Source organism: Stenella coeruleoalba, assembly GCF_951394435.1.
Source record: "Stenella coeruleoalba genome assembly, chromosome: 3".
NCBI classification, from domain to species: Eukaryota; Metazoa; Chordata; class Mammalia; order Artiodactyla; family Delphinidae; genus Stenella; species Stenella coeruleoalba.
Window position 1 is genome coordinate 169,882,422 of NC_137148.1, and position 21,191 is coordinate 169,903,612.

At 50.7% G+C, this 21,191-nt stretch overlaps 1 protein-coding gene across 2 annotated transcripts in view; it reads left to right on the forward strand.

Annotated features, from left to right (window-relative positions):
• The window catches only part of SAFB2 (scaffold attachment factor B2), a 33,910-nt gene extending 13,801 nt beyond the window's left edge, over window positions 1-20,109 (forward strand). The window contains exons 10-21 of one of the 2 annotated variants that reach the window (XM_079917507.1): window positions 2,404-2,553; window positions 2,640-2,752; window positions 6,777-6,907; window positions 8,195-8,286; window positions 11,077-11,213; window positions 12,851-13,141; window positions 14,132-14,272; window positions 15,456-15,498; window positions 16,846-16,976; window positions 18,610-18,722; window positions 18,848-18,914; window positions 19,204-20,108. In XM_079917507.1, the coding sequence (XP_079773633.1) occupies window positions 2,404-2,553; window positions 2,640-2,752; window positions 6,777-6,907; window positions 8,195-8,286; window positions 11,077-11,213; window positions 12,851-13,141; window positions 14,132-14,272; window positions 15,456-15,498; window positions 16,846-16,976; window positions 18,610-18,722; window positions 18,848-18,914; window positions 19,204-19,354 (1,560 nt within the window). In that variant the 3' untranslated portion in view covers window positions 19,355-20,108. Of the gene's footprint in view, window positions 1-2,403; window positions 2,554-2,639; window positions 2,753-6,776; window positions 6,908-8,194; window positions 8,287-11,076; window positions 11,214-12,850; window positions 13,142-14,131; window positions 14,273-15,455; window positions 15,499-16,845; window positions 16,977-18,609; window positions 18,723-18,847; window positions 18,915-19,203 lie in introns of both variants that reach the window. The other variant, XM_079917508.1, reaches the window with a different exon arrangement.
• Window positions 20,110-21,191: the final 1,082 nt, after the last annotated feature.

Consider the following 21,191-nt stretch of genomic DNA (forward strand, 5'->3'; position numbering starts at 1 on the left):
TCCGCGGCTTGTGGGATCTTCTCAGACCAGCAATCAAATCTGTGTCCCCGGCGTTGGCAGGTGGATTCTTAACCACGGAGCCAGCAGGGGAGTCCCTGGAAGGCGAAGTCTTAACCACTGGACTGCCAGGGAAGTCCCTGTTTATCTGCTTGATTTTGCATTGCGTAGTTTTTTTTATGATTTGTGCCTTACTAGCTATATCTAGTCTACGTAACTAGTTTCTATTTTAGTTCCTTGAGGTGTAAACTTGGGTTGTTTATTGGAGATTTTTCTTGTTTCTTGATGTAGGCATTTATTTCTGTGAACTTTCCCCTTAGATTGCTTTTGCTGCATCTCATAAATTTTGGTGTGTTGTATTTCCAGGTTTGTTTGTCTCGAGGTGTTATTTGATTTATCACAGTCTATCTCCCAGTGACTTCATTATACCAGTTCCCAAGTAGTATGAGAGCCTTACAGCAGTGCACTGCCATTTTCTCCTCCAGGCTTTGTGACGTTATCTTACGTTTTACTTCTATTTAATAAAGCACACGGTGCATTATTGGCTTTTTTTTTGGTGAGTTGTTTTTAAAGAAAAGTGGGTTTTTAGTTACTCATGTGTATTTACCATTTTGGGGTGCTCTTTTCTTCCTTTTTGTTTGTCCACGTTCTCCCTGGGTATTGTTTTCCTTCCTCCTTAAACATGTCTTGTAGTGCAGCATTGTGGACGGTGAATTCTCATGGCATATGCATGCCTGAGAAAGCTGTTGCTTTGCCTTTGTCTTGCTGGGTATAGAATTCAAGGTTGGCTGCTCTCCTCCAGGTGGCACAGCCACTCTGCTCCTTCTCGCTTGCGTCCTCTCCAGCCAGCCGGCTGTCATTCTCACCTTTGCTCCTTAGTGTCCGTGCGTCTTGTCTTCCTCTGGCTGCCTTCACGATTTCTCTTTACCACCAGTTAAGTTTGCTGCTGCTGCGCTTTGGTCTCGTTGGCGAAGTTTTTTTCCTGTGCTCCGTGCCCATGAGGACATATTGCTGTTGCTCTGGTTCGTTTTTGTTTTTTCTTAGTTTCATTTCAAATGGTTTTTCTTACTTACCTCTTCAAGTTCCCTAATTTTTTCTTTTGTCTTGTCTGTCCTCAGGCCCATCTGGTGTAGTCTTTTTCAGAAATTCGGTTTGGGTATTTTTAAACATCTTCCATGTGCTTACCTGACGTGCTCAGTTGTTGCTCTGCCTTCTGGAACGTACAGGATACGGCCCTCCTTGTTCACTAGTTCTGTCATTGTGACATTTCTATTGACTTTGTCCTTTTCTGTGCTAGAGCCCTGTTTTCCTGCTCCTTGGCTAGCTAGCCTCGTTGTCTTTGATGCCACGTGATAACTTTCACCTTGTTGGGTGCTGGTCCTTCCTGTGTCCCCATAAATGTTTTTGCGCGTTTGCTGGGTCACAGTTCAGTCACTTGCTCCTTCTGAGGCTTGTTGTTAGGCTTCACCAGTCAGGCTAGGGCAGCCTTTAACTCTGGCCAGCTTTGTCCACTCCTGAGTACTCGGCCTCATGTCCCCGGGAATTACAGGCTCTTCCACTCTGGCTGGTGGGGTCACTCTGGTAACAGTGAACCGTTTATGGTCCTGAGTGAGCCCAGGGGATTGTTCCCTCTGCCCGTTACTGGTGGGTGTCTGTCTAGCCTGGGTGGTCACCTCACACAAGTGCACGGTTGTGGGCAGCCCTCTCCTCTGTGGTATTCTGATTGCTTGCTGCCTTCATCTCCTCTGACTCTGAGCTCTGTCTGTTCAGGGATGCTGCCCCTCACTCCCTCCTCCCTGTTGCTGGCTGGAACTTCTAGGTGGTGTGCCAGGGCAGTCATAGGAGACACCCCTTGGGCGTTACCCCCTTGCAGGGGTCACCATCCTATGCGGCCTGCTGTCCAGTGTCTGAAAACCCTTGTTGCCCACATTTCCTCTGGGTTTTTAGTTTCAGGCGGCAGGAGGGTAACTGCTTGGTACTCTGTCCTGGCTGGAAGCGGAAGCCCTCTCTGCATCACATCAGAGCTGTTCTCAGCCCGGACGTGCACGAATTGGGGTGCATTTCTGAGTCAGCATCCCCGTAGCTTTCCATGGGAACAGTCGAATTGGAGAAAAAGGTCTGAGTGGGAAGGACTTTTGATTAATTAACAGGTTGTGGTTAATGAAGTCTGTCTTTAGCTTTTCTTGTTTGTATTTTGTCACTGTGAGGGCTAATCTTAGAAGCAGTTGTATTTTGATAGGTCAGGATTTATTGGAATCACTTTAATAACTTGTTACGAAGAACAACAATTTCCAGAGCAGTAAAAACAAGTGGAAATGATTCTGATGATCAGTTAACTGCTAGCAGTTCTTGATACGTAATGTGGTTATTTGCATGAGAAAATAAGAGTACCCTTTTCTCACAAAGGTTGTTGGAGCCAAAGTGGTGACCAATGCCCGCAGTCCCGGGGCCCGATGCTATGGGTTTGTCACCATGTCAACGTCCGATGAGGCCACAAAGTGTATCAGCCATCTCCACAGAACTGAGCTTCATGGAAGAATGATCTCTGTTGAGAAGGTGAGGCTGTTCTTGCTGCTGTAACTCAGAGCTCACAGGCCAGAAGACCTGGTCCCTAACCTGTTTCTGTCTGTGTTGTATTTTAGGCCAAAAACGAACCTGCTGGGAAAAAGCTGTCTGACAGAAAAGAATGTGAAGTGAAGAAGGAAAAATTGTCTAATGTTGACAGACATCATTCTATGGAGATCAAAGTTGAAAAGTAAAGTGCTTTTTTAAAACCTTTCTCTTCAGAGGAGGGCAGGTGGCAGCCACAGGGTCACCAGCTCCTTATTTACATCTTGGGTGGTTTTTGGCATCTTGCTGCCGCTTAGTGTTTATGTCCAAGCAAGTTAGTAATCTGTTGAAAAAATAACACAGACTGAAAGATGTTTGAACAACACGGGTTTGAACTGCTCAGGTCCGCTCACACGGGCAGTTTTTTCTGGAGTAAATACTACAGTACTACAGGTGCAGAGTTGGTTGAACCTGCAGGTGTGGAACCGCGGATAGGGAGAGCCGATTATGAAGTTACATGGGGATTTTCGACTGTGGAGGGTCGGCTCCCCAATCCCCATGCTTTTCAAGGGTCAGCTGTATTTTTACTTCATTCTTGACATTCTGAGCTCTTGCATGGCCTCTCAAACCCTGGAATCATTTCCTGGTCCACATTGATCCTTGTGCATCTTGTATTTTATCACAGCAACTGCAGAAGCCCAGCTTTGCAAAGACAGTTTCATCCAAAGGAATGTAGCCTGATCTAATATCGAAACGAGTGACCACAAGCTAGTAGTTGACGTGTTGTCTGGCAGATAGTATTTCTTTGTTTCCCTCAGAAATTTAAAATATCCCAGGGCAGTTGTGAGTTCACCCATCCTGGTGTACCTTGGCACCATAGTTTGGGAACCACAGGTCTGAGAGACTACCTTTATAAAGGAGGTGATTTGCATCTTTAATCAAGATGAAAACAGGGACAGATCTTTCAAAAGCAAGCATTTCCCATTGATACTTTTATCAAAATTGTAGGTTTATCTTTTTTGAGAAGGTAGACTTTGTTGACGGGCCTGACAGGGTGCTATTCTCAGAATGCATAGTTTATGTTGAGTTTGTATTGTCAGCACAGGTTATTTTCATTTCTAGGTCCACTCACACCCTAAAAATTGAATCTTGCTGAGAATGTCAGTCTCACTGTAATTCAGTTTTTGTTTTTTTTTTAAACGTAAGAAAATTTATAGTTAAATAAACATGACTGTGGGCATTACATTCATAAGTTAAACTTGGTTTTTGTTTTTGTTTTTGTTTTCTGCGGTATGCGGGCCTCTCACTGTTGTGGCCTCTCCCGTTGCGGAGCACAGGCTCCGGACGCGCAGGCTCAGCGGCCATGGCTCACGGGCCTAGCCGCTCCGCGGCATGTGGGATCTTCCCGGACCGGGGCACGAACCCGTGTCCCCTGCATCGGCAGGCGGACTCTCAACCACTGCGCCATCAGGGAAGCCCTAAACTTGGTTTTTAAAGATGTACTTAGCCATCTTCGTTGTAGCCAAATTGGAATTTGTAAACCCAGGAGAAATGCATGTCAGATTAGCTTTTTTGTATTTAGGGGTGAGATCGTAATTTTATTGGCAGCTTCTCCAAAGAGACACATCCTGTTGGTAGTGCTAAAAACCTGTACTGGGGGAACATGGGGAGCTCTTGGGAGTTCTTGGTATTCTTAGCACCTCGAGATGCATTTCATATGTTGATTTTCTGATCACAAAAGTGAGATATGTTTATGGGGAAAGGAAGGGGGTGTAATCACTAGTTAGCGTGTGTGGTTTCCGCAGCCCCTGGAACGATGCTGTGAGGTCTGTGCTCTGTGTGGAAGGAGAGACAGCTCAGAAAGGAGCAGCGCCGGGCCTGAGGCGAGCAGGGGGTGGCTACCCCAGCGCAGGGCTGCTTAACTGGGTGATGAGCTTAAAATGAAACCACACTGCTTTCAAGTGGTTTGTGTAGGAGGCTGAGCGTTTTAAAGTTCGTTTTTAATCTTATTCTCTTCTTCATTGAACACCCTCATTTGACCTTTTGTGGGGTTTTTTTTTGGCTGCATTGGGTCTTCGTTGCTGCGTGGGCTTTCTCCAGTTGCGGAGAGCGGGGGCTACCCTTTGTTGTGGTGTGTGGGTTTCTCATTGCGGTGGCTTCTCTTATTGCGGAGCACAGGCTCTAGGCACGTGGGCTTCAGTAGTTGTGGCATGTGGGCTCAGTAGTTATGGCTCACAGGCTCTAGAGCACAGGCTCAGTAGTTGTGGCTCATGGGCTTAGTTGCTCCGCGGCATGTGGGATCTTCTTGGACCAGGACTCGAACCTGTGTCCCCTGCATTGGCAGGGAGATTCTTAACCACTGCGCCACTGGGGATGTCCCTGACCTTTCGTTTTTAAGAATTTCTAGGTTTGGTAGTCAGCTTAAGTGACATAGAGAAGCTTTTCCTAAAGAGGTTGTTTGTCTTGGATGAGTTTTTATGTAATTGCCATTTGGAAAGCACACACAGATGTCAAGCATAATCCCACTACCCAGGGCTGACACTTTTGGTATCTATTTTTCTGGTCTTTTTTTCCCTATGTATATATTTTTTAGAAATTGCTTTTTAGGGAGTTCCCTGGCAGTCTAGTGGTTAGGACTCTGTGCTTTCACTGCCAAGGGCCCAGGTTCAAACCCTGGTTGGGGAATTAAGATCCTATAAGCTGCATGGCGCAGCAAAAAAAAAAAAGAAAGAAATTGGTTTTTAACTTAATTAGTGTTATCAAGAAGTCCATTTGTGTCTAGGAGTCCAGAACAAGTAGGAAGGGTCTCCTCTCAAGACATTTTGTAAGGCTACTGGGAGGGAGAGGGTGCTGCCCTGGAACAGTGGAAAAGGCACGTCAGAGATGGTTTCTGGGGTTTATTTGCAGTCAGGTGGTGAGCGGAAGCAGTCTCTAATCTGTCAGAAGAGAAGCGGGTAAATAACAGTGGGCTGTGGTTCAGCAGTCAAAAGGACCCAGATCTGTGCGTGTGTCCACACAGCCCAACCGGCAGGGCATGCGGTGAAAGGCATTGTAGAGCAGCACACGAGGACTGTCTCACTGTGTCAGTCTTAAGAAACCTAGAGCATCACTGTAGGGCATCATGGTTACGGGAATATGCGAGTGAAGCCAGGAGAGGTGGAGCCACACAATTGACAGTAAAGGCACTGGTGGTGGCTGTCACAGGGATGGAGACTGTCACAGGGGTGGCTGTGTCCAGAGTGTTTTGTGTCATAAAGGGAAAGCAGTATGTTACAAACATTTACAGTTTTCAGTTCTGATAGACACCATCAGTTATTATTTTGTTTCATTTTGAAATTGAATATTTCTCAAAATAGATACAGTTTTAAAGCGTCATCCTGTGGAAGTTTAGGAGGGAGGAAGTGTGAGCTGAGGGGCATCTGGGAGAGGTTTCCTCGGCCATCCTGAGCTCTGCCTGGGTGGTGGGAAGAGAGGGCAGGTGGTGCTTGTTAGCGGACCCCATAGGGCCTGGATTTCCCATCCTGGACCCTGGCACGCAATGGGCATTTTGTAAGTGTGGAGTTTAACTCCGGGGACAAGCAGCAGTAGGGAATGTGGGAGACACGTTTGAATGGCAGCGACGATTTGTTTGACTGCTTAGCATGAGACTGCCTTCAGTTGAAATGACACCAGCAGTTTCCATATTTGCTGGCACCTCACGTGCCATTTTGCCTCCCACAAAGCGTGCGGAAATTACCAGGTGCGGTGGGGGGGGTGGTCTGGGTGGGGGGCCCAGGGCTTCCTGCAGCAGGCACCGCCCCTCCTTGTACTGTATCTCCATTCTGTTTTATACTCTGCTTTTCGGAAAAAGTGTTTTTCCCTATAAAACGTAAAAGTAATATTCTATACATACAAGATGAAACATTTGAAGTTAGTTTTTAACAAGCTTTCCTGTATAATTGGAGTGTTTCTCATGTCTGCTTCTGGGCCTGTTTACACACTGGTACATCTGGCATTTTGGGGAGACACCCCACGAGCCTGTAGTTTCATCTGGCATGTTTTTAGATGTGGCAGGTAACTTAAGTGGGAAGGGGCTGTATCTAAAGAGGGTATTATCATTACCACAGTTTTCAAATAATTTTTTCCCTCCAACTGGCAGCGGGCGGGTTTGCTTTGTGTAGAAGTCTGAGTGTGAGCTACTCCTGTGAGAATCTCAGGACCTCAAGTGTGATCACCATGTTTCTAAACAGAACTGTAATTAAGAAGGAAGAGAAGATGGAGAAGAAGGAGGAAAGAAAACCTGAAAATATTAAAAAGGAAGAAAAAGATGAAGATGAGCTGAAACCAGGAGCAGCCAATCGGTCCCGAGTCACCAGATCAGGTGATGAGAGTCTGTGGAGTGTTCACGAGAAGGGAAAAGGCGGCAAGGGCGGCAGGCGGGTTGCATGGAGTGAGGGCCCAGCAGGCTTGGTGCCTTTTGCTGAGCTGTTCTGTGTGCAGGAAGCTCTTAGAGGACAGCCTCCGGTGATGAAATGGCCAAAAGGGGTTTCTCCACAACATCAGAAATCTGTAGTTTCTCTGGTCGGGATCTGTGTTTATTGGTGGCTCAGTGACCTGGGTGTTGGCTTTTCCTGAGTCTCCGGTAGAATAGAATGTGGGATTTGCAGGAGCGAGGTGTCCTGGTTCCTGTGACTAATTCCATGCAGTTCTGCACGTATGTCATCGAGTTTTTCCTGCATTTGTGTTAAAATCAGATAAAGTAAAAAAAAAAAAAGAAAAAGAAAAAAATGTAGAGAAAACTAAAACTTCAGAGCATCTATACCCATTATAAAAGTTTATTGTGCAATGCACCTTCAGGTTTGCATGAGACTCCACAGAAAGTTTTGTGGGGAAAAGTGAAACCAGTGCGCTCCCCCCCACACACACATGCCCTCCACCCCCTTTAAAACAGAAACAACCCAACCCCCTGGAACCTTGGAATTTGGTACGGCACATTACAAGTTACATCTCAAGTGTTTGGAGTAATTTACCAGCAGTCTCAAGAGCACCGTGTTTTTAAAATGTTCCTTCAGTATTGTAAATCTCCGTAAATCAGTAATTGTTCCGGTGGTTAGAGCCTGCTTACCATTTCGTTGAGGGGAAAATCAGTTTGGAAGCCTTTATTGCAGTAGATGAATGAGGAGAGCCCACCTGTCTCGCGGGGCCCTCCGAGCTGGCAGGCCATGTCTGACTCAGCACAGGGGCCTGGGTTTTGCAGAGCTCTCCAGAACCTGTGGGAGGAATGCACGTCGAAGTGCATGATCCCTGGAGCCACTGGGGTTTAGCGTGGGGGTGAAGGAGGCCTGAGTGTGGGACGTGTTTGTGCCCACGTTGCAGAATGCAGTTTAATTCCCGTTTACGCCGTAAGGTGTGAACAGATCACACCACTTCATTCCAGACGAGCAAAGGCCTGTTGGGGTGCCCCGTCCACCTCAGACCTGCTGTTGCCATGTGGGCGTCACTGACCTCACATCACAGAGGGGAGAGAGATGGGGCGCCGAGGCTCCAGAGCTTATCAGCAGTCATTGGAGGGCGTGTCCAGAGCCCCCGGTTGGTGGGGCTGCTGCCTGCGGTCAGGAGCTGGGGGGGGTCAGCATGATTTCGTAAGTGGCTGTGTTTTCTCCTGAAGGAAGCAGAGGCATGGAACGAACAGTTGTGATGGATAAATCGAAAGGGGAGCCTGTCATTAGTGTGAAAACCACAAGCAGGTCAAAGGAGAGAGTAAGTATCGCTTCTGCCCTCTCAAGTCTAGCTAGTTCTGATGGTGGTTTAACAACCACTCGGATTTGCAGTATAAGAACAACGTTGTTTCACCTTTGAAGCGTTAAGAAAAAGAACTCAAAAGGCGTATTAACTATTTAGAGTATATGTACAGGCACGAACTAGGTTCTGAAACTTATTTCAAAACAATACTTAACTGTGTTTGCTCCCCATAAATGTGTTGACCCTTTGCCGGTCCTGTTAGGTTATAGGTTATACTGTTTTCTAGAAGGAGAATTGATTCACAAGTTGGATGGAATGGGCAAGACCCAGGGCTTGTCAAGTTGGAAGGCAGGTTCTACTCTTTTGTTAATCTAATAGTACTTAATTTATTTTCTTTAGTTTTTCTAGTCTCCTATTAAATTAACCAAAAAGAAAAGTAGAGTCCACCCTAAAACTGTCTTCCGTGTTATCAGAGAATGAGCTCCATCGCTTCTGTGGGCCATGCTGCTGGACAAGCTAGTTGCTTGTCCATTTTGCTGCTTCTACTCTGGAAAACAAAACCCTCTGCATCCAGCTGAAGGTTCTAACTAAAAGGTTAATGAGGAGAGTAATGCTGTGTTAGTGAGTGCAGAGCTAACAGTATTCATCCAAGAACACTTTGTGGTCTTGACACTTAATTTTGAAATGAACATTTGGGTTCTATAAAGCAGCAGTTCCTAATGCTGTTTTTCCTCTGGGCTATAGGAAAATCATAAAATACAGAGAAATCTAGAGAAGAAAACCCAAAAAGGCCTATAATGTTACCACCCAAATAACTCTGATGTTAAAAAAGTAACTAATAGCGCAGGCCTGATTAGAACATACCTGTAGTATAGAAAGATACAAGGTAAGCGAAGCAGAAGCCTGTGCTCTGCATGGGCTCCCCTCAAAGGGCATTACACATGCGGCACATGTGTCTACACTCTGAAACACCATGGGGAAAGGGTCTTCCCATAACTTGGCTGCTGTACACCTCTTCGTATGTGATGTCTTGGAGAGCTTTGTGTATTGAGACATACAGTTCTGCTTTTTCTACTTTTAAAAAAATGTTTTTAAAATTTGAAATAATTACAGATTCACAGGAAATTGAGGCCCAGGAACCCATCACCTGGTTTCATCCAGTGGCTCCATCTCGTGTAACCGTGTAGCACAGTCACAGAGCCAGGAGGGTGGCATAGAGGGTGTGAACAGTGCTAGGACATTTTGTCACCCGTGTAGATTTGTGTCCCATCACCACAGTCCAGATGCAGAACTAGTCCATCAGCACAAAGATCTCCTCCTTGGTATCCCTTTATTGTCACACCCACCCCACCAGCCCATCCCCAGCGCCGGGAAACCTCTAACCTGTCTCACATTACCAGCATGTTGTCGTTGTGAGCAAGTGTATAAATGGAATCGTGCAACCGTGACCTTGAGATTGGCCTTTTCCCTCAGCGTGATGTCCCTGAAATCCATCCAGGTGGTGGTGTGTGTCCTTTTCCTTGTAAAGCTCGTATCATTTCAGCTTACGGATGCACCTTGATCATTTTTAACCAGTCCCCTGGTGACGGACGTTTGGTTGTTTCCACATCCCCTATTGAAAATGGCTGTAGTGCAACATTTGCGTGCACGCCTGTTGGCAGTGTTGGTCCAAAGCCGCCAGGATGTTGTTCATTGTGATAGATACTATCAGAGTGCCCTTCAGAAAGGTTATAGAGGATACTTAGGTTCACTGAGTGTGTAGCGTGTGCTGGGCTGCTAGGAAGTGGCCGAGGCCAGGCTTGAACTTGGAGTCGGATTCGGCACCTCCACTGCCATGCTGGCCTCCCCAGAAGATCACATCCGTACCTCGGAACATAGGGCATCTGCCCTTCCTCACTCCAGTCTGCAGTGTGTGTGATCAGACTCTCAACTCTGCCCATCTTGAGGGTAATGGCGATGTTTTGGGTTGCAGATCTGTCCCTGTAATGAGGGTGTCCTCTGTGTCCCCCTCCTTTGCCTGTCTTTCTTTTGGATTGCTTTGTCTTTCATTGACGTTTTTGCCCCTTAGTGAGCGAATTAAGAAAATAAGCTGAGGAGCTTTTGAATAGTGTCTCCCAGGCCCCCCTTCCCTGGAGATTCTGAGGTGGCGGGTCTGCAGGAGGCCCTGGGTTCTGAGCTACGTAAAAACTTCTGGGAGAGTCTGCTTGTGGGCAGTTTGGGAGTCCCAGCCTTTGAGAGCCTCAGAAATGGGTATTGGCTGTCATTGTTTCCTGTCTTCTCCCAGAAATGTAAGAGCATAGAAGTTGCCCACTGGTACTTTCTGCCTTACTGGCAGTGCTGTTTTACATTCAAGTGCTTTTGGTTGGTTCTTTTTTGAGGCCACATGCCTGAGGCCTGAGCCAATAGCTGAGAAGTGAAAAACGCAGCCCCTCCTCCAACTGTCTGTCTAGACAGCTGCTTCGACAGCTTCCCCAGTGAACGAAGGGGTCGCTGCGGGCATCGAGTGCACATGGCCTGTGCCTCTGGGGAGCCTCGTTTTGCTTTAGATAATGCAGAGCGCTTGGCTCTGCTGCTGCAGAAAAACTGCTGAGGTTTCACCCCACCTTTTCTCTGCCATTAATGCCCTTTGAAAGCAAGACTCTAGCAGCGTAACTCAGATGGCGGTGTGAGGCGGCCTGTGCTGGGGCCTCCCTGTAAACTACGTGGGATTGAAGGATCTTAGTCTAGTCCAGATGTGCATACTCCACTTGCGTCGTGCATCTGTTGTCAGCATTTTCCTAACATTAATAAACCAATTTTGGTAAACAGAGCTCAAAGAGTCAGGATCGCAAATCGGAAAGCAAAGAGAAGAGAGACATCTTGTCCTTTGACAAAATCAAAGAGCAAAGGGAACGAGAGCGCCAGAGGCAGCGGGAACGGGAAATCCGAGAGACAGAGAGGCGGCGGTGAGTGGGGGCCGAGCGAGGCCGGCGGGTCCGTGGTCTCCTCTTGGGAGGGTTGCTCTTCCTCCTAAGCGAGTCGCCTGTGTGGCTGTGGCTCACTGGCCTCCTAGTGTGTTTCCTCTGAGAGCGAAAGGCGGGGGCGTTCACACTGGCCCATGGTAGTCCCGTGACATTTCATCAGAGCCCGTTTCTGCTCAGCAGCATCTCCTCTGGCTGAAGTTGCACCCTGGACCAGGTAGCAAGCGGACCCACGCTGCCTGTGGCTTTGGTAGAAGGGTCTCCAGGGTTGAGGCCTCAGTTTTTGCCGCCAAACCCTTCCACGTGAATTAGATCAACATGGCAGCCCAGGAACAGGCTGGCCTGTTAGAGCTGTGATTCACATCTTTGCTCCTGAGACGTCTGCGTTTCGTGGCGTTTTCAGGCAGCAGCGGTCCCACAGCGATTCTGTGCTCCTTTGCTGAGGAGATGGTTTGTTGAAGCAGGCTTGTCATTTCCATTTTCGCTTTCTGCCATTTCACACCAGGTTGTCTAGAGCTCCCTCGTCATTTTCCCTTAAACGTCACCCAGTGAAGTTGTGATACTGCAGTGTTTGGGAAACTTTCTTGAGCTAAGGCAGATCATGTAGAAACTTCTCCAGTTTGCTTTTCCAAAACTGTGATTTCAGCCTCTGCATATGGGGTTTAGCAAGTAAAAATTTCTTGATCATTTGGAGATGTTTTGCTTCCAGCTGGCTTGCCCTTGGTTTGGACCTTTCCCAGGCACCGTGGGAAGGTGTGAAGAGAGCAGAACGGGTTTCCCCAGTCCCCGCTCAGCTCCTGGTGTGTGGTGGCTGATAAATGAGACCACCGTCCCCTTCGCTGGTGACTGGCCTTCTCCTTTCCCCACCTCCTCTTAGGTCCCTTCAAAATGACGTGCTTATTAAAAATACAGCCTTGGGCTTCCCTGGTGGCGCAGTGGTTGAGAGTTCGCCTGCTGATGCAGGGGACGCGGGTTCGTGCCCCAGTCCGGGAAGATCCCACATGCCGTGGAGCGGCTGGGCCCGTGAGCCATGGCCGCTGAGCCTGCGCGTCCGGAGCCTGTGCTCCGCAACGGGAGAGGCCACAACAGTGAGAGGCCCGCGTACCGCAAAAAAAAAAAAAAAAAAAAATACAGCCTTGTAGAGGGGAGGGGTGACAAAAAGACAGTGTTGATTGTCCCTCTTCAGGGAAAGCTACTGTCATCCGTATCTCCAGGGTTTTCTCCGTGCCCAGCAGCTTCAGAGTGGCAATTATCCTTTGCTTTTCTTACTTTCCTGACCTTTATTTAGCTATGGCTTTGTTTTGGTGCTCTTTGAGCCAGGTCCTCCTGGTCTGGACCTGAGGCTCTGTGTCTGCTCGTCATCACCCCCTCCCTCCCAGCTGACCACAGCTTTGCTGTTTGGAGAAAGGGAAAGTGTGGAGATTGGGGTTTCTGGCCGATCGAGCAGCTTAGGGAGCTGGTTAGTGCCTGCCGCCTAGTAGCTGGCAGGGGGCAGCCAGGCCCGGGGCGAGCCAGTTCCCATCCGGGAGCTGGAAGGTTCCAGACTCCTTCGGAGGACGACGTCTCGATGGCCGGGCGCCACCACGTCGGGAAGTCAGGGCGGCCTTCCTGTGTTCCCCCAGAGAGCGTGAGCAGCGTGAGAGGGAGCAGCGCCTCGACGCCCTCCACGAGGGGAAGGAGAAGGCTCGGCTGCAGCGGGAGCGCCTGCAGCTCGAGCGCCAGCGGCAGCGGTTGGAGCGGGAGCGGCTGGAACGGGAGCGGCTGGAACGGGAGCGCGAGCGCGTGGAGCGGGAGCGCCGGAAGGAGCAGGAGCGCATCCAGCGGGAGCGCGAGGAGCTGCGGCACCAGCAGGAGCAGTTGCGCTACGAGCAGGAGCGGCGGTCGGTGCTCAGGAGGCCCTACGACGTTGGGCGGTAAGGCCCCCGGCCCGGAGCAGGGCGACGGGGCGCTGCTCCTGACGTTGAAAGAGCCACCCCGCTCCTGTCCACCTTAGTGTAGGGAGTCGGAGGTGTTTCAGACAGAAACTGGGCCTCTGGACGCTTGGGCAAGGCTCCTTGCTGCCAGCTCTGTGGCCAATGCAGCGTTTTTTCCCCACCCGAGTTATTCTTCAGAGAATCTTGATTGTTGCCACTTGCTGAAGGGTTTGATGCTTTCGCCTAGGCTGTCCTGCTATTTGCACTGTGGCTCCTGGTGGAGCATGACCACTGTCTAGTGGGTAGGAGACAACCAAGCATGCGTTATGCCGCATTCACTGCCGTCTCCGTCAGGCTCGTGTGTCCTCCTAGAGGGAGAGGCTGGGTGCTGTGGAGAAGGAGATTGCCTTCCCACTCAGAAAGTAGGTTTATTGCTCTCCAGCTTCTCTGAGCGGCTTAATTGATGGTCACCCATCACCCCACCACCTGTGAGCCTAATTTTCTGGTAAAAATCAGGAAGAAGATAATTGGATACCATCCCGAGTTGTATATAGTTTGCCATCACCCGATCTAATTCCCTTTGCTTCTGCAAAAGCTCAGAGGGAGGTTCAGGTTAGCATAGCAGACGAGGAGGTGAGAACGTGGTGACTCGGAACCTCATTCCAGGAGAATCAAAGATTTCATTGCACTTGCATCTGAGCTCATGTGGGGATCAAGGTATTAACAGCCTTGTGACACAATTAGCTCACAGCGGTTCTTTTTTCAGGATTGTCAGATGAGAATGCCAGTATGCCTTTTGGCAGTTTGGGGGATTTTAATTTATCAAATCAAAGCGATAATGATTGAATGTTTAGATTTTAGCCCTGCGGGACATTTTAAATGATACTGGGTCTGGAGAGAGAGCTCCCCTCCCCACTTCTGCCCTCTTTCTTTTTATCCTCATTCTCTTTCATAAATGAAATTTGCATTCTTTTTAAAATAAAAAAACAGGCGAGATGACGCCTATTGGCCAGAGGGAAAGCGCATGGCCATGGAGGACAGATATCGCCCAGACTTCCCTCGGCCCGATCACCGTTTCCACGACTTTGACCACCGTGACCGGGGCCAGTACCAGGAGCACGTGGCTGACAGGTCAGTGCCCCACCCCACTCCTGCAGCAGGAATCGGTCTCCGTCTGTTCTCTTAATGTCTGGTGCACTCGTGAGGTTCCTAGTGGGTGCCTCTGACCGTCACACGTGGGATTTAGAAACAGACCTTGAGCAGGACGTTGGGATCGGTGGTCATGTACGGCATCCTGGCTTTGTCTAGGGGGAAGGCACTTTGGAGCACGTTTCATGCACTGTCCTCTTAGAACAGATGGGCCCTGGGCAGGACCTGAACCTTGGCTTCCCCCATGCTCAGCTCTCTTGGGGGTGGCCCCGGGCTCTGGGTTTCACAGCTCCCTGTGGGGTCTCCACGGCCACACTTCCTCCCTGTCCCTCCCACTGGCACAAGCTGCTCTGGAGCACCGGGCTTTGAGGAGCGTGTGGCCCGGCCTCCTTGTTCACACAGATGAGAAAGCAGTTTAGAGAAAGGCCATGACCCGCCTGAGCAATCTGCGGGGGTCACTGACTGGCATGGGGTTGTGCCAGCCCACGTGAAGAGAGCTGACTGCGGAATGTGGCAGAGGTCCTGTTAGGCCTACTTTGTGTTTCGAGGGTCTGGGTGGGTTATTTTTCTTTTGCCAGTGCCTTTTTAATGAAGACTATATCTCGTTTTTTAGAAAAGCAGCCCTCGATTTTTCCAGTTTAAGAATTCTCTCTTTAGGTTTCTCATCATGCTCCCCTGAGCTGCATATCCTTGAGCCATTTCCCTGCTCATTAGCTCTGGGAAGGAAGAGTGGGGGGGGCGGGGAAGACAGGCTGAGAAGCAGCTCGTTTAATTAATTATGGCTGGAATTGGTTTCAGATGTGGCGTAAGTCATGTGTGTTGGGTCAGACTAGAGGTTAGGGACCTGCCGAAGCTTATTACCTGATTTGTCATCAGGCCACAGATAAAATTATAGGCATTAGCTTCATGGTGTGGGTCTCTACTTCTGAGACCCCTCTAAGGGATTTTAGTTCAGTAAAACCTTCGTTCCCACCTTCTTAGGATCCCACTTCACTCCTACCCCCAGAGAAAGCTGTGAGGCAGTTTTTTTTCAGGCCAGTAAATTACAGTTCTCATGTGGTAAAAGGGGATAAGTACTCTAATTGTGGAACTCTTCTGTGTGGTCTGCAGCAGTGTTGTGTAGAGCCATCAGGTGCCTTTGGAATGAGACATTTCTTTTTTGCAGGAGGGAAGGTTCAAGGTCAGTGATGGGAGAGCGAGATGGGCAGGTGAGTAAAAGCCAGATAGCAGGCCGGGGCGGCGTGCCTGCTTCTGTGGGGTGGGTGGGGCGTGGAGATGTCAGTTCTGGCCGGTGAGTAGATGTGCACAGAAATGATTGGTTAGTGAGTCTGTGTTTTGTATTTTATTTATTTATTTATTTTATTTTATTTTTAGTCTGCATTGGGTCTTCATTGCTGTGAAGTAGCGGGGGCTACTCTTTATTGCGGTGCGCGGGCTTCTCATTGCGGTGGCTTCTCTTGTTGTGGAGCATGGGCTCTAGGCATGCGGGCTTCAGTAGTTATGGTGCGTGGGCTCAGTAGCTGTGGCTCACAGGCTCTAGAACGCAGGCTCAGTAGTTGTGGCACACAGGCTTAGTTGCTTCACAGCATGTGGGATCTTCCCGGACCAGGGCTCGAACCCATGTCCCATGCATTAGCAGGCAGATTCTTAACCACTGCGCCACTAGGGAAGTCTCGAATCTGGAGTCTGTTTTTTAACACAGGTAGGGCTTGTTTTTCGTTTTATTCAGTAGAAACTAATTGAAGAGATACTTGGTTGCCTACATGTTTGGAGTGCCTTGAGTCTAGGCACTGTGGGATGCCCCAGCGGGGGCTTAGTGGCCTGTTAGGGGGTCATTTAGGTCATGTTTTGGGGCATTCCTCTGTGTCGGGTACTGGGATGGGTCCCCGTGTCTGATAGTCTGCAGGTTCCCTGTGAGAGGTGCCTAGGGTGTCAGCTCAGAGAACAGAGGAGGCCTCCACGAGAAAGGTGGGGGACGGCATCAGAATCATGGCTTTTTAAAACAGGGGTGTGGGTTTTGAGAGAGTGCTATATTCTCTCTTGCTCCCCAGGTGTGCTGGCTTCCTGAGCACTGACTTGGTTGGCCAGGGGTACTAAGCCGTTCCTGCCTTCAGTACTTGCCTCCAGGCCTCCACAGTAGTATGAGCAGAGAGGGCTCTGAGGGCGCTGGCCTGCCCTAGGGGTGTGGGGAGGGCCCTCCTGTCTCCAGCAAGGAGCAGGTGCCCTGACTCTTCAGGGAAGGCGGGTCTGAGTGACTCTTCTCAGTGGACCCCGAAGCATGGGGCTCTCCACGCTCATGGGTGGGAGGGCCCGCTGCTGGCCCTTCGTGTGGCACCAGTGATGGAGCTTTAGCGGCGCTTGGGGTTCTCAAGGAGGGGGTCAGGAAGTGCCCGAAGGGGCCTGGGCAGGTCCTTGTGGGTGGCTGGGGTGCTGAGCCACACCCCAGCGCGCTGAGGCAGGGTCTGCAGGTTTCCGAGACCCAGAAGGTAGGCCTGCCGCGAGCTTGTCTGGGAGCCATGTGACTGGAGTCGCCCTGTCCCTCTTGTGCCTTCCAGCACTACTCAGACGACCGCCACGGCCACGGAGGACCACCAGAGCGCCATGGCCGCGACTCCCGAGACGGCTGGGGTGGCTACGGCTCCGACAAGAGAATGAGCGAGGGCCGGGGGCTGCCTCCTCCCCCCAGGTTAGCGGGCAGGCCACAGAGGGGCTGGGCATCACTGTCCTCACCGGGTGACAGGTTGGCTTCTCTGAAAGTGAACTGGGTGTGTGTATGTGCCAGGTCGCCTGGAACAGCTCCTCCTGGCCCTGTGTGGGCTCTGCCTGCTGAAGGCGGCAGCCCTGAAGCCGTCTAAGGCTTGTCCCCATCAGTAGTAGAGAAGCTTTACCCCACCCCACCCCTGAAGTTGTCTTTAGGTGTTTGTAAGGCCGGTGTCACGGCTACCACAAGTTTCTGCTGCACCTCTAGGTGGGTTTTCGGGTGTTGATCAAAGACTGGAGTGCCAGTGTGATAGATGAGAGTGTTCTTTCCTGAGCGACCTACTTAGCACTGGGTCCTTTCATGTCATTTAGTGCTATTTGCGTTAAGTTTAAATGGGCGAGCTCCTGCACTGACAACAGGCTGCACTGTGCAGCGTCACCGTGTGACTGGGGGGCTGTCACCTGAGTCCATAGGCGTTGCACGCACTGAGGTGCACTCACCCTTGCAGACAGGTGTGGGGGGTCTGCTGGCTTCCTGGTCCTGGGCCTCGGAGTGGTGGTCACCGGCGGGCAGTGCCCTCGTCCTTCCACACCCAGCCTGGGGCCGGGAGGCTTTCCTGTAGGCCTCCAGGGGCTGTTGGCACCTGCACGTGGGTACCGTGTTTGGATTTTCATCTCCCGGGGTTTCTGTCTGAAACCGTTTTTAAATAGCTTTTTGAGATATAATTCACATGCTGTGCAGTTCACTCATTTAAAGTGTGCAATTTGATGGCTTTCAGTTAATTCATAGAGTTGTGCATCCATCACCACAATCCATTTCAGGGCATTTCTATCACCCCCGAAAGAAACCCCCGTTAGCAGCCACTCCCCATCCCCCTGGCAGCCACTAACCCACTTCTTTCCCTGTGGATTTGCCTGTTGTGGATGTTTCACATGAGTTGGAATCACACAGTGTGTTGTGTTGCCTTTTATGTCTGGCTTCGCTCACTGAGCATCGTGTTCTCAAGGTGCATCCTTGTTGTAGCGAGTGTCAGTGCTTCATCCCTTTTCAAGGCTGATTAATATTCCAGTATGTGGATGGACCACATTTTGTTTATCCATTCATTAGTTGATGGACACTTTGGTGGTTTCCACTTCGGGGCTGTTACGGAATCATGCTGCTAAGAATACTGGTCTATGAGTTTTCGTGTTAACGCATGTTTACCGGTCTCTTGGTTAGACACCTCGGAGTGGAATCTCTGGGTCATACGGTCGCTCTGTGTTTAAGCTTTTAAGGAACCACTACACTGTTCTCCAACGAGGCTGCACCATTTTACATTCCCACCAGCCCAGTGTGAGAATCCCTGTTTCTGCACACCTTCACCAACACTCGTCCTTGTCTTTTAGATAATAGCCGTCCTAATGAGGGTGAGGTGGTTGTGATGGTAGCTGTGCTGAACACCTACTTGTGTGCTTACTGGCCAAGTGTGTATCTTTGGGGAAGTGTCTGTTGCCATTCTTTGCCCACTTCTCTCAGAAACCCTTGACAGTGGGGCACGAGCCCCCAGAGCCCCCATGTCACAGCCTCACGTTAGAGGCACAGTGGGACCATTGTGTATCTGCCTTTCGTTTTGGCAAAGGGGTGGCCGTGACTGGGCGGAGCACAGCCAGAGGCTGGAGGAGCATCAGGAGCGCGCCTGGCCGGGCACAGTGGATGCGGGCACGGCGGGCCGGGAGCACTTGCGGTGGCAAGGTATGGGTTCACCCCTGCCTGCGGGTCGGGAGGGCCTCCAGGGGAGGGACAGCCACAGTCCCAGCATGCTCCAGAGGGCCAGCTTTTCCAGGGCTTCCAAGTGCAGACTCTTTCTTCTCTTCCAGGTGGTGAGAGGGGCCTGTCTGGGCCCTCGGGGCCAGGGCATGTGGCAAGTCGGGGTGGAATATCGGGGTAAGAAGTACTGTCCGCGGATAAAATTGATTTGTTCCCACTTCTCACTTCCTCTCCCTTTCTGCATGCTTGATCCACTTTCGGGGTCGAATGCTTTGAGAACAAACCCCCAAAGCAGCTCTTGGCAACTTATGCAGCTAACGCTCTTCCCCGGAATGCGACCCGTGGTTATGATTTTCCTCACCTGGAAAAAGCCAAGGGGCTCTAAAGGCCACAGAGCCCTATGCTGCAACGTGACACAGTGAGAACACAGGTGCTTCCGGGGCCAAACGTGTGCCTTTGTTCCTAGGCGAGGCGGCTTTGCACACGGCGGGCATGCCCAGGCTCACGTGGTGCCCTCCGGAGGCCTCGAGGGTGGAGGAGTGGCCGGCCAGGACCGGGGCAGCAGAGGTCCGCACCCCGCCCCCCACCCATACCCCCACTTCACCCGCCGCTACTAGAGCCCACCCACCCCGCGTGTCCTGGTAGGCAGGCAGACGTACTGTCAAGTCTATTAGCCAGAGTTACCTTGAACTTGTGGAATCTTTTAAGAAACAGAAGCAAATCCTGCCACCGTGTTGTAGCTTAATACAATGTGAATCCACTTATTTTTTCTTTTTTTAAAAATAAATGTGTTCTTGTTCTGCCATTTGTAAGACAGGGTTTCTGTTAACGAGGCATTCCATTTTCCGTTAATAAAAGTTTATGGTTCGCAGCTGTGTGTGTGTCTCAGTGATGACAGAGCAGAGAGCAGTGTCAGCCCTCGGCGGCACCGCTTTTGTTTGGGTAGCAGAGGCCGGCTCGTGTTCCTGAATTCTCACAGCTCTCAATGAAGTGGGGCTGTGCACCTCCCCATCTTACAGGTGAGGAAATAGCTGCGGGGTCAGATCATTTGTCCGAGAGCTTGTAGGTGGCAGAGCTGGGATGGGAATTAGGAATTCTTCCCTGAGGGGAGGTGTGTGTGCGCATCGGGGGGCCCTGGGACCAGCACTTCAGCTCTTCTGCTGGGGTGCCTGGGGGTGTCCATCCAGTGGTGGTGTGCGTTCTGGGGGCCTGGCTGAGGGCTGGGGATGGGGCAGACCCTGCCTGGTGTGAGCCCAGCTATATCCCATCCGCCCGTTTTTCTGGAAATGCAAATTCATAGGTGAAATCTCATTTGTGATTATAAGCAGCAGCAATCTTCTTCATTAAAGACCCCTGTGTGGCCAGAGGGGCCATCTCTGTTCCTCTGGAAGGATCGTGGCTGCCCACGCAGAGCTGATGTCGGGACACGGAATGGGTGACTGCAGGCTTGTTGGGGCAGAAGCCATGAATGAGGTGGCCTGGTGGCCACAAGACTGATCTAGGACCTGCGCAGGGCCTGGGGTCAAGAGGGACGCTGGTTTCCCGCGAATCTCAGCCCTGGACCCGCGTGGTCTGGATTGGCGTGTGAAGAGTTAACCCATGTGCCGCCTGCTGGCAACCTGATTCCCTCCCTCCCCTCCGTAACTAGGACAGCCACCCCACAGGCCCCGGAACAATTGCCAATTCTCCTGGAGTTCCCTGTGTTCCTGCTGGGGTGTTTAGTTTGAAAAGAGCAATCTGAAAACCCTGCCCAGCTTGCCGAGGAAGCCGGCCCTCGAGTCCTGTCTGCTTGAATTGCCCAAATAAACACCTCATGCGCTTCCTTCACCGCAGGGGCTTTTAGAGTCATTTTCCAATGACAGGTTGACAGGACGACGTCTCCATGGTGCAGTCGGGGCCAGTGTGGCATGTTTTCTCCTGCATGGAGAGCTTCATCTTCCCACCCCGCAAGCTAGTCTAGAAATTGGGGTCCGGGTGTCCCAAGTTGGCCAAGAGAAGCCAGATTCGACTTGGGGTTGAGGGTGAGACCGGTTGTCAGATCTTGTCACAAGATAGGAGCAAGTCCTGAAGTGCAGAGCCAGGGCTTGACCAGGGCACTGCCGCCCAGCTGGCTCGAGGGGACCCCGGGAAGCGTGGAGGGTGTGGGCCAGTCCCCCCGGACAGCCTGTGGGGAGAGACAAGTCCTTTCCTCATTAGCTGGGCCTAACACGAGTCTCTGTTTTACATGGATACATAGGACAACATTGATTGGCCACGGCTGCCGTACTCGGCACGACAGACTGGGTGATATAAACAAGGGAAATTTATCCTCTCCCAGTTCCAGAGGCAGGAGTGCTTGATCAGGTGTCAGCAGGGCTAGTTCCTTCTGAGGCTGGGGGGCGGGGGTGGGGGCGGAGGGTAGGGAGGGGGATCTGTTCTAGGTCCTCTCCCAAACTCTGGTGGCAGCTGGCAGCC